The following is a 12,039-nucleotide window of genomic DNA, read 5'->3' as shown; positions in this document are numbered from 1 at the left end:
AACCGTGATGAACTAGTTTCTCCTGTCAAAAAATTGCCGTGCAAGTCTTGCAAATTCTACCCGCTTCCCACATGGATGGTCAAATCTGCCACTGACGATCTTGGATCCATCCTACTAAATGTCATCAATGCATCTCTGAGAGATAGGGAAGTCCCTCACTCGATTAAGATCGCGCTTGTGACACCTCTGCTAAATAAGCCACAACTTGGCCCGGGGTGCCTGCAAAACTCTCGCCCTCTGAGCAATTTATCGTTCTTATCCAAGCTATTGGAACGGGTCATTGCACTTCGTCTGACAAAGCATATGAACACAAAACTCCTACATGATATCTTTCAGTCCGCATATAAACCTCATCACAGCACGGAAACTGCTCTGCCGAGAGTGCAGAACGACATCAGGATGATGGTCGATGAAAATGGAGCTGCAATTTTAGTCTTACTCGATTTGAGTGCCGCATTCGACACCATTGATTATAAGATCCTCCTGGAGCGGCTCGAAAAGCTTGTGGGCAGTGGCTACACACTAAAGTGGTTTGAGTCATATTTGTATGATAGAGTTCAGCACATTCAGATAAACGGATAAAAGTCTTCCGCCCGGAAGCTTTCTTGTGGTGTACCACAGGGGTCTGTGTTGGGCCCTATTCTATTTCTTAAATATATCATTCCACTTGGACACTTGATGGACCAAGGTGCTAATCCACGTGACGGATATGCTGGAGACAACCAGCTACATGTCGCCCTTCAAATATGTTCAGCCGCGTTACGAATTTTAAATCTTGAGGATTGTCTTGCCTTAGTTCAGGGCTGGCTGATTGTAAACAAACTGAAAGCATTATTTCAAATCCGGCACGTCGGCCGCATGCGAAAACTTCTTACGCTAGAAGTTTCTTGTGCAATCGACTGTAATCGCCAGACGGGATTACTGCAAAAGCCTTCTTGTTGGCGCGGATGAAAACGTCCTTGACAAGCTACAAAAGTCAAGAATCACGCAGCACGAGTGATCACAGAGACACGTAAACGGGAACATATTACCCCCGTGCTGAGAAATCACCATTGGTTACCTATCCGTGCGCGTATAGCATTCAAAGCAATGCTCCTCATATACAAAGCAAGAAACGGACTTGCCCCTGCTTACATATCTGAGCTCCTGTCATCCTTTTGTCCCGGGCGATCTCTGAGGTCTGAGGACTACCGTCTCCTAAGGATCCCAAGGTATCGCCTGAAGACGTCCGGTGACAGGAGCTTCCTTGTGCAGGCGGCCAGATTTCGGAATAAACTCAGTATTGATATCAAAAAGGCTAAGACTGTTTCCATTTTCAGGCGCGGACTTAAACCCCATCTGTTAAGACGTACACGGCGACGATTCGCCATTTCAGTAAGGAATTTATCGTTTTCTATGGTTTTCTCTACTTTCCGCTGCCGCAAATAATTCACTTAAACCTGCGATCGTAGTCTACTTCAACATCAAACACGTTCGATGCCATGCTTGGTTTTGTTTATACGAGCAACGGGAGTGGTTTTACAGTGGTAGTTGTTACGATCAATGAAGAAATAAAGACGTCTCTCATTCTAAATCGAATGTTCATTGACCTCACACCAATGACGGGTTGTTCCTTTGTCTCTTACCGAGGACAGAGGACAGACATTGACTATCAGCCGTAGTATTAAGTTGCTGTCTTTATATTGCAACAGTGAAGACACAGAAGGGCTTTGAAACTTCACTAAATTAAACACTTGTTTCATCAGCTAAATACCCTAACCAAACACAGTTGGCACTGCAAACATGTCAACTAAAACACTCCTCTTGGGCCAATTAAAAAAGCCCTGCAGAGTGACAGTGCCAGAAAAAGACTCTTTCTGCTGTCATTTCGTTAGGAATTACCTCCATCCCGGCCTTATCTTTTTACAATTTTCGTATCAAAGGCATGGTTAAAGTTTACGATTGCGGTGGACGGGAATGGCATCTTTGCATGCTCGCTAATGAATTGGCGCGAAAGCAAGGTTCGCCAAATTTGTAATTCGTTACGAAAAACATAAATCCTGTCACAAAATGAATTCCTTCTTTTATTGAGTTTGGCAACAAAAATATCCTTTGAATATATTGTTTTTAAATGTGACCATTTTTCTTACAATTGCATACCACAACGACCATTTGTGTGTCCGGCTTGAAACTCTGTGTGATGTTCATGCCTTAATGGAGATAGTATGCACCATATCTGAACCTAAAATCACAAACGTTTTTACCAATATAAGCATTTTATTGGTTGCATTTTTGGGGGGTCACCCTGTAAAAATATGTACCGGAGCCATGATAATTTGGTATCTAATTCTTTTTTAGGGACCAGTGTCATTTGAAGGTCCGGACAGGCGAGGTGTAACCGTTCTTCAGCAAAACCAAGGTAAGCCAGTGACCAAACATACATCAGTACTGTGCGAGGGCGCAAGGGTCATGGTGTCGCTGCTACTACACATGCAGTGCTCTGCGTTCTAGGACACTTCGTCCTGGACAACTATCCCCCCCCCTGTCAAATTGCCCCTGTAAAATACCCCCCCCCCCCAGTCAAATTGCCCCCCCCCATGAAATTGTCCCTCGTTAAATTGCCCACGATTAAATTGCCCCAGTGATTTTTTTCTTTACAATGTGTTTTCTCCTCAATTTGCATCCCCAAGACTCCCTCCCTCCTGCCAAGTCCTATGCAAACCCATCTAAGAGAAGCTTTCGACCACTTATAGCTCCATTTTTCGAAATTGTCTATGGCTATGACTGCAAGGGATCATGGATTAAGATTCCTTGTGGAGAAACTGATCTTCCACTACCATGAAATTCATTAAAGGACGATCTCATGAATTTTTTCTAATGGCAATATTGCTGTGGGCCGATTTTACGGGGGGCAATTTGGCTGGGGGGGGGGGGGGGAAATTTGACTGGGGGCCATTTGACTAGGGGACAATTTTACAGGGGGGCATTTTTCTAGGGGACAATTTTCGCGGGTAATGGTCTGGGGTGAATTGTCCGAGGGGAGGAGAGTTGTCCTGATATACCAGTGATCTGTCATGTCTGTCAGTGAATACGGTAGAACCACTGCGGACTGCTGATTGTCTATCATATATGAAGGGCAGTGAAGTATGACATCTGTGTTACATCTGTGTCTTATATCCCATGTACAGTCCTACCAGAGAGTAAATGTCCACCATTTGAAAAAAATATCACAGAGATGAAAAAATATATTTGAATGCGGTTTTCAGCAGAGTATGGTATAATTAGTTGGTCATATATTTGTTATATTTGGATGCACCTAATTCCATCTCTACATTATGTAACAAACATTTCAAAAAAGGTCCAAAAATCATGTGCCTTTTAAAAACTTCAAATGAGCCCATGAACTGTGCTTTATGACCATCATTTTTCGGCACTTGCAATTCCATAGAAAGTGTTCGATGCACATTTTTGTTTAGGACTTTACGTTATTTTTTAATCTCTTCCATTACCTGGGATAAAGACCCCCAATACTTCATGTATGAGCTGAGTTGGCCATAAAGACCCTGACTGACTGCATTGCTGACCATGAGCGGTGTTCTCAAAGGTCACCAGTTGTCTGAAAAAAACAATCACCTGTAGCGAGCTAAAGCTAATCTTCAAAATGAAAAATTGAGCAGGAATTTTCTAGTAATGAAAGCAAAAAAACCTTCCTTGCATCATAGTTCAGCAATGCATTGTGAAAAAGAAATAAAATAAAATAAAATAAAAAAGTTATTTTTTGGACATTTGCCTGTTACATTATTGAGAGACAGGATTAGCTGGGTCCGAATACAATAGATACATGACCAACTGGATATGCGATTCTCTGCTCAAAACTGCATTCAATTATCTTATTCTATCACTATGATATTTGTTTAACGGTGGACATTTACTTTCTGGTAGGACTGTACATGTATACAGTATACATCTTATGTATAATAAAACACACAGCATCATGTCATGAATCACATGCGTTGTTGATGCTTTACATGGTACCAGAAGTGGCCAATTTTTTACATTAAAATCAAAAGAGTATCGTAAATGCAAAAGGATGAAGTACTAGACGAAATTTCAATCAACAAGAAGACATTGATCGAAAAACCGGATGCATGGTATTTACGATTGAAGTTGATGGTAACTGAGCCTGTAGGACAGTGCATTGAATGCCCAGGACGTCATGTGCATCGTAGAACACTTTCTATATTAGTCGTATGTGCATTGACTGACGTCTGTAACCGTAACGATGTATAAAAATCCACATATGAAATGGGAACACGATGATTCAATCAGAGAATAACAAGATGATTAAATCAGAGAATTTCATTTCCGAATTTCAATTTGGAGGCCCCTTGAACGCAAAAACTGAACAAGAAAAAGTAAATTACCTGATGACGTAAATGGGTGATAAGGGCCGTGAAATCCATTTTACGTTTCTCTGGACCCCTGCCGTGGCTGCAGCTGCAGACAATGGTGTGGCCGCAGTACCAGCAGCAATTACACCCTACCAAGTGTATTTGCAAAGTTTGAGGCATACGTCAGGCCCAAACGCAACCAGATTCGAGCAATGGCGAACTTCCACAGAGTGACGTGACAAAAAAGTCAGAGGAAAAGTTCGATGTTTTCGTCACCGACTTGCGTATCCTCCTGAAAGATTGTGACTGCGTAGACGAAGACCGGATGCTAAGGGATGCGATAGTTCTAAGTTCCCTGCATCAGAGGGTTCGCGGACAATAGTGTCTTGATAAAGGCGATGACCTGGACCTTGCCCTCGTAGTGAGAATAGGTCAGAATTACGAAGTTAGCCACCATAGCATGAAGATTATAGGCGAGGACCAGAAAGTTAACTTTGTGAAACACTGCTAGAAAGTACGATTCCATGGTAGTTGATATAAGTTGGAATCAGTGAAACCATGTAACCTGTGCTAAAACCATGGAATCAGTCCTAAAAATGCATAAAAACATGAAATAATGCCATTGGAACCTAAGGTGGTTACGAATCAATATTTGGAGCTTATTTTTACATGATTAGATCGGAATTTGACGGTAGTTTAGAAATCAGTCGCATTTCCGATTCAACAATCTATATTTTAGAACAACCCAGTCATACCTCGCCTCCAGTGTACATTACTGATCTCTCAAATATGGGCATGCACGTCACGACACGACCACCACACACCCATAATATGCACCAATCAGCGCTCCGCTTACTACGCCACCCTACGGGGCCTAATTGAACTACGGAGCGGTGTGATCATACAGGGTGATACAGAGAAGATTGACTACATCATGCAGTACCGGCTGGCACTTATCCGTACATAATCTTAAGCATGACAAGAAACGTATAAGAAGATTTATTACCGAAGGTTTTAGCCGGGTTTGGAGATGAAAAATGAGAACGAATTCCTTCACGGTGAGCGATTTCGTACATTTTCATGTACACATCTGGATGTAGAGATATTTTCGCGATGTCACCAGTTCTAAGCGGACACATTTTTTAGTGATTCCCGAGTGCATGTTTGTCCTATCTACCAAGCTTAATCAGAGCATCATATATACAAAATGATTCTTAGGAATTAGTCGCAGATCCGTTTTAATATTCCATATTTTGGAAAAACCCAAACGTCCTCCGGGTAGGCCTAGTGACCGGCTAGTGACCTAGGCTTGGTAAGGTCCGTATAGGCCTACCCCTGATGTCACTAGCCGGTCACTAGGCCTACCCGGAGGACTGTTTCACCATTCTTTCAAAGAGCCTGCTAATAAATAAGGATACAAGAATTCCCATTTCTTTTACAAGGGAAGCCTTTATTTTAACGATATAGAACCAAAACTTCTGATGAAAGTAAAGACTTTTTCCATTGATTGTGTGAAAATGAACATTTGGGTTTGTAGACTTTCACAATCAGATGAATATTTTTAATGATATGCTGTAAATGTGATATGTTTGATATTACCCGGTGATGTTGTGATCTCTGAGTGTTGGTGTTGCTGTCAGTGCTGTTGGATATCACTCAGTGTTGTTGTGGACCGTGAGTGTTGAGGTTGATGTCAGTGCTATTGTGGTATCTGACAATCGAAAGTGTTGTTATATGTTCGATATACTCCGTGTTGTTGTGAACGCTGTATGTTGAGGTTGGTAAGTGCAGTTGGTGATCTCTGACAATCGAACAGCTTTTGAATATGTTGAATACTTCTCAGGTGTGCCACGGGTTTGTGAACTCTGAGAATGCGTTGGTGATCGGTTCGATATTACTCTTTTCTGCTGTAAACTGCGAGCTCTTATAGATTGATGGCAGTGCTATTTGTGATCGTTTACAATCGGACTGCTGGCAGTTCAAGCCAAACATGATGAGTGATCATCGGAAGCCTTATATAATCCCTTAATGATGCCTCGTTCGTAATACCCCCCCCCCCCAATCCTAGCTCCCCGGGCGGTTAGTTTAAGGGTTAGGGTTATGGGCAGAGGTAGACCAATACTTCGTCCCGAAAAGTGACGAAGTGCGAGGGGCCTATTGTGAAAATGATTGGTTAACCAAACAATGGCATGATTGGTTGGCTAGCCTTATCGGATACTCTTTGTAATTTTTCAATAGCTAAATTATGTCTTTTTACCTCGTCTTGATAACCGTTTTTATCTATGGCTTTAACAATATATCCTGCCCCTAAGGAACGGCGTTTACTACAGCACCAATTATCATTCCAGCCATTTACAAACTGTGAGAAAATGATAGTTAAATAAATGGTGAAACCTCCAGAGAATCCCATGGTGAAACCGTCTACGTCGCTCCCTCCGAAGAAAGAAGTTTCAAAAGAGAAATATCTGATAGATTTGTACTTTAACCCCCAAAGCACTCTGGCATATACAAATACATGTCAACTTTGGAGAAAAATAAAATCTGATGGGAAGCTTATCAAGTACAGAGAACTAAAATATTTCCTAGCTAATTTGATAACCTACCAACTGCATAAACCAATCACCGAAAAATTCACTTTTAGAAAAACAATGGTCTCTTACGTGGATCAACAATTGCAAGCTGATTCAGTGGATTTACAGAAGTATCAAAAAGACAATAAGATATATTCTATAATATATATATTACGTCAGATATATTTCAGCTGTCATTGATTTATTCAGTCGTTTCGCTTTGGCTTTACCTCTCAAGAAGAGGAAGACGTGAATGATGTATCTGTCACTATTTTTAAAGAAGCAAAACCCGAGAAACTACAATTCAGTGTTGGTAAAGAATTCTGCAATAAATCGTTAAAATACTTACTGGAGAAAAATAACATCGAATGGTTCTCAACTTTCTCAAACAAGAAAGCAGCTGTTGTCGAAAGATTTAATCGCGAATTAAGATTTAAACGAGAATGTGGAAATATTTCACTGCAAAAGAGACTTTCAAATGGTTCGAGATTCTTGACAACCCTCTTGACAAAAGTGAGTGGTTACAACAACACATTTCACTCATCCATTGATAGGAAACAAATCGAAGCTAGAAAAGAAGATAATGCCGGTGCAATATTTTTGAGTGTTTCTGTTTTTGAGTGTTTCCCCTCATTGTTTGGGAACGCTCAAAAATAGATTGACAAGTTTTTCTGTGTATCCCCCCTATTGAAAAGTCGTGGTCTCTCTAGCTGCCTATTGTTTGGAAACACTGACACATGGGGAACAACCACAGATGTTACACCGGGACTGTCTGGTACAATCTCTACGGCGCATTTCTACTGAAAGTATATGGTCAACCAAGAAGTATTTAGATAGCAGGAAGGGATGGGCGTTTGTGGTTTCTGAGTGTGAGGGAGCATAGGGGTGTCTGTTGACTGGGCATGGTGCCAGTCTCTCTTAAAGCACAGTCAACAGACAACCATGCAGTCCCGAGTTTCGCGCGATATGGACCATTCTGGGCAACTCAATGCGGAAGGTATGCTCATTAGCATAATATATTATTAGCCCCTGCTCGAGGTAATCTTGCGCAGTGTTGCTTCTGCCCACATACATCGTGCTGGAAAACGTCTCGTATAAAGAAAGTCTGGCATGCGCCAATAAGTAAAGAACTTCTGGCTGCGCGAGACTACTGTGATAACAAGAGCAACGCAATGCGTGGCATATGCCCCCGTGGAGCACATTGAGTTGGTGTATTAGGAAAGTGAAGTGTTTTTCAGACAACCCCGGGCAGCTGGTGTCATAGCTGACTGGGTTTAGTTGACATCGTGAAAGAGTTATTGGCCAGTAATGCCCGCTGTACACGTTGTCTTTTTCTAACCACATAAAAAGTTACATGGTTATTACTCAAAGCGTTCTCCTTAAAATGAGTGGAAACGACAAGTTTACAGACGGCTAATGGAACGGACATTAGTAAAAAAAATGCCTCCGCAATGCATTACGAATTGGCGGGGGCATAAAAATGAATTTGATCAGAAAAATGGTTCTCGTGCAATTGATGGAAACCGATTTCAAGCACGCCGCCCTGGTGGCCATATTGACGATCGGAACAAGCCAGTTTTCGAAAGGAACCTTCTTCCAGTCACCCCCAACGCAAATACCGAAAAATAAATTTGATCGGACGAACAGTTCTCCTCGAAATTGACGGAAACTGATTTCAAGCACGTCGCCCTGGTCGCCATATTGACAATTGGAACGAGCCTGTTTTCGAAAGGAACCTTCCTCTGGTCACCCTCAACGTACATACCAAAAATGAATTTGATCTGACTAACGGTTCTCCTCGAAATTGACTGAAACCGATTTTAAGCACGCCGCCCTGGTGGCCATATTGACAATCGGAACGAGCCTGTTTTCGAAAGAAACCTTCCTCTGGTCACCCCCAACGTACATACCAAAAATGAATTTGATCGGACAAACAGTTCTCCTCGAAATTGACGGAAACCAATTTCAAGCACGCCGCCCTATAGGCCATTAGAATCAGAACAAACCCGTTTTCGAAAGGGACCTTCCTTTAGTAAAGATCAACCCACGAAAAAAGTTTCGTGGTTATCGCTAAAAGCGTTCTCCTTAAAATGAGCGGAAACGAAACGTTTTCAGACGCCTGACGCCTGACGCCTGAAGCCTGACGCCTGAAGCCTGACACCTGACGCCTGACGGACATCGGTAAAACATGAATAGTATTTAATAACCTCATTGACAACAAATGTACAGTCAGTAGTTGATACACCCTTTTTATAGCCAAATTGCATGTCTGAAGACTGAAGAGTATCGCTACATTTTTGTAAAATGACCATTTCGAATAGTTTACAAAACGGGCGGTTCAGAGCAATGGCTCTATAGTTAGAGGAATCATTGAGTGATTTAAGAGCATTCTTCGGAATGGGCAAAATGGTACTAGATAACATATTATTAGAGGCATAACCGTGCCTTAACATACTCGTAAAAAGGATTGATATCAGAGTGCACAGCCTCGCCGTACCATGTTTCAAGTGGTTCGTAGAGAGAAGCGTGTGGCCATCATTTTTGTTATACTTAAGTGAATTTACAGCAAGGATAATGTCATCAACCGTGGTTTGGTGCATATTAGAACACACACTCTGACCATTACAACACTTAGACAAGGTCATTGGAATCACCTAAAACTGAGTCCATATCCTCTCTGTCATAGGATACCGAGTTATACAGTGTCTCATACTTATGAGCAAGATGCCTGCATATAGCCTCTTGCCCTACATGGCCATCCACATTAATGGCTAAGCGGTTGGATGTTGGATACCTCTAGAAATCCTGAGAAGAATGCTGATACCAATCCAGTTCCTGGCGATGGGATAAATTATAACTCGTCATCGAGTACGGGAAGTAATTTAATAGTTGGTTCATCATTAGATTTTAGGGATCCGAATGTTGACTACAGGACGATATTCCCTGTGGATTCATCAGATGTATCCGAAATAAAAATAAGGGGAATTCTAAATGCTCCTGGTTTCATAAATAACAACCCCCTTAAGATTACAAAAGGAAATTGAAAGGAACTGTTGGGTCTCGTTAGCTCACCTCTTAGCAGAGGTGAGCTTATCCCATACCGTGGCGTCCGTCGTCCGTCGTCGTCGTCGTCGTCGTCGTCGTCGTCGTCGTCGTCGTCGTCGTCGTCGTCGTCCGTCGTCCGTTAGCAGGGCACGTTTCGTAACTGTTAGAGCTATTGAGTTGAAACTTGGTACACATGTACCCTTATGTAATGACACCTGGGAGACCAAGTTTCGGTCCGATTCGTTTCATGGTTTGGCCACCAGGGGGCCAAACGTTAAAAGTGAAAATATGCAATATCTCCCTCAATAGTAGTCGGGAAATTTTGAAAAAAATATGGTAGGTACTTCTAGCAAAGGTGCATCATATATCCTCCGGGTTTTTGATTTGACCTCCTTTTCAAGGTCACAGAGGTCAAATGGTGTAAATTGGCCGTTAGGATGTAACGATGGCACGTTTCTAAACTGCAATGACTATTGATCCCAAATTTGGTACACATTTACCCCTTAGTCAGCTGATCTCAGGGACCGAAGTTTGGTCCAATATGATTCACCACTTGACCACCAAGGGGCAAAATCCAAAAACCTTAAAAATGTGATTATTCCTTAACTTCTTGCCCGATTGCCACCAATTTGATATCATGGGTACATCTAACCACCATACAGTATATGTCACACTGGTTTTTAATTTGACCTTCTTGTCAAGGTCACAGAGGTCAAATGGCGTAAATTCGCCGTCAGGCCGTAACAATGGCACGTTTCTTAACTGCAATGACTATTGATCACAAATTAAGTACACATGTACCCCTTGGTCAGGTGATCTCAGGTACCGAAGTTTGGTGCGATCTGATTTGCCGTTTGGCCTCCAGGGAGGGGGCCAAATCCTAAATTCTTCAAAATGCCATTATTCCTAGTAATGACTTGCCCGATTGGCACCAATTTTATATCATAGGTACATCTAATTCTAACAACCATTCAATGTGTCACCCGGGTCTTCTTTGATTTGACCTACTTTTCAAGGTCACAGAGGTCGAATGTACTGTAAATTGGCAATTTTGGGGAAATTGTAATTGCTTGGACCTACATCAAACCTAACACTACATGACACAAGACCATGCTCTTTATCCATCTTTCCTCCACATGAGGTGAGCACAATGGCCCTGGCCATTTCATTTTTTTTACGATAAGCTACGTTGAAAAGATTATGAAAGATAAAGATTTCAAAATGAATTGTCCTGGAAATCCTGAATTTAAAGATAGAACTCTATACATGCATAGTAAGAATATTAAAGGATAATTAGTTTTGGTTAGGATAACGGATCCCCATGAGAGTTTGTTAAAGCTAGATGAAATTAGGAAATTTGATGGTGGTGACTTGGTAGTGTATAAATTAACTACATTGAGTCATTATTAAGAACCCGAAATTCAAATTTCTGGTAAAAGAATCGAACAAGAGAGAAAAGAAAGAGAACCATCAGAACAAATTCAGATGCATGAGATTGTTCCTGAATTACAACCACCCTCACCGACACGAACCCGAATCAGCAGACCAACAGAACAGAGATCAAATTTAGAAGACCAAATCGAAGATACAATTCATAGTGATGATGGAAACTATGGTTCAAGCAATCTCATTGAAACATAAATGACAATTGTATCTAATACAACTGATCAAGAAGTAGAAGAAGTATTCGGTTCTAGAGAAATTAAAAAAGCAATCCTCAGTGTGTGAAAGAAATGACTAAAAATATAACCGAACCTGGAAATGATATTGAACTACTTGACTTGACGAACAATACGGCCAGGAAGCTGATCCCGCGGAGAAACGGAAAATAAAGGAATTATTAGACAAAGAAAATAAAAATTTGAAATCCCTTAACTATGAATATGATTCCCAAATTGAAAGATGGAAGAGAATCTTGAACGATTTTCTGAAACAACCAGATTCAAAGATTCCCCTGAAAGATAGATTAAAGCAGATATCCCAAATCTTTGTCAAAATGGCAAAATCTTTGAAACAGTTGATATCATTTGAAACCATAATTATGCTCTCCTCAA

General features: G+C 41.4%; 1 protein-coding gene across 2 annotated transcripts in view; it reads left to right on the top strand.

The window, feature by feature from the left end:
* LOC135493844 (gamma-aminobutyric acid type B receptor subunit 2-like) overlaps positions 1–12,039 on the top strand; it is a 600,170-nt gene that overhangs the window by 328,951 nt on the left and 259,180 nt on the right. For both annotated transcript variants that reach the window (XM_064781458.1, XM_064781459.1), the window contains one exon: positions 2,338–2,398. In XM_064781458.1, the coding sequence (XP_064637528.1) occupies positions 2,338–2,398 (61 nt within the window). The remainder of the gene's footprint in view (positions 1–2,337; positions 2,399–12,039) is intronic.

This window comes from Lineus longissimus, chromosome 9 (assembly GCF_910592395.1).
Source record: "Lineus longissimus chromosome 9, tnLinLong1.2, whole genome shotgun sequence".
NCBI classification, from domain to species: Eukaryota; Metazoa; Nemertea; class Pilidiophora; order Heteronemertea; family Lineidae; genus Lineus; species Lineus longissimus.
The sequence above is the reverse complement of the archived record's forward strand: the minus strand, read 5'-3'. Positions and strand labels throughout refer to the sequence as shown.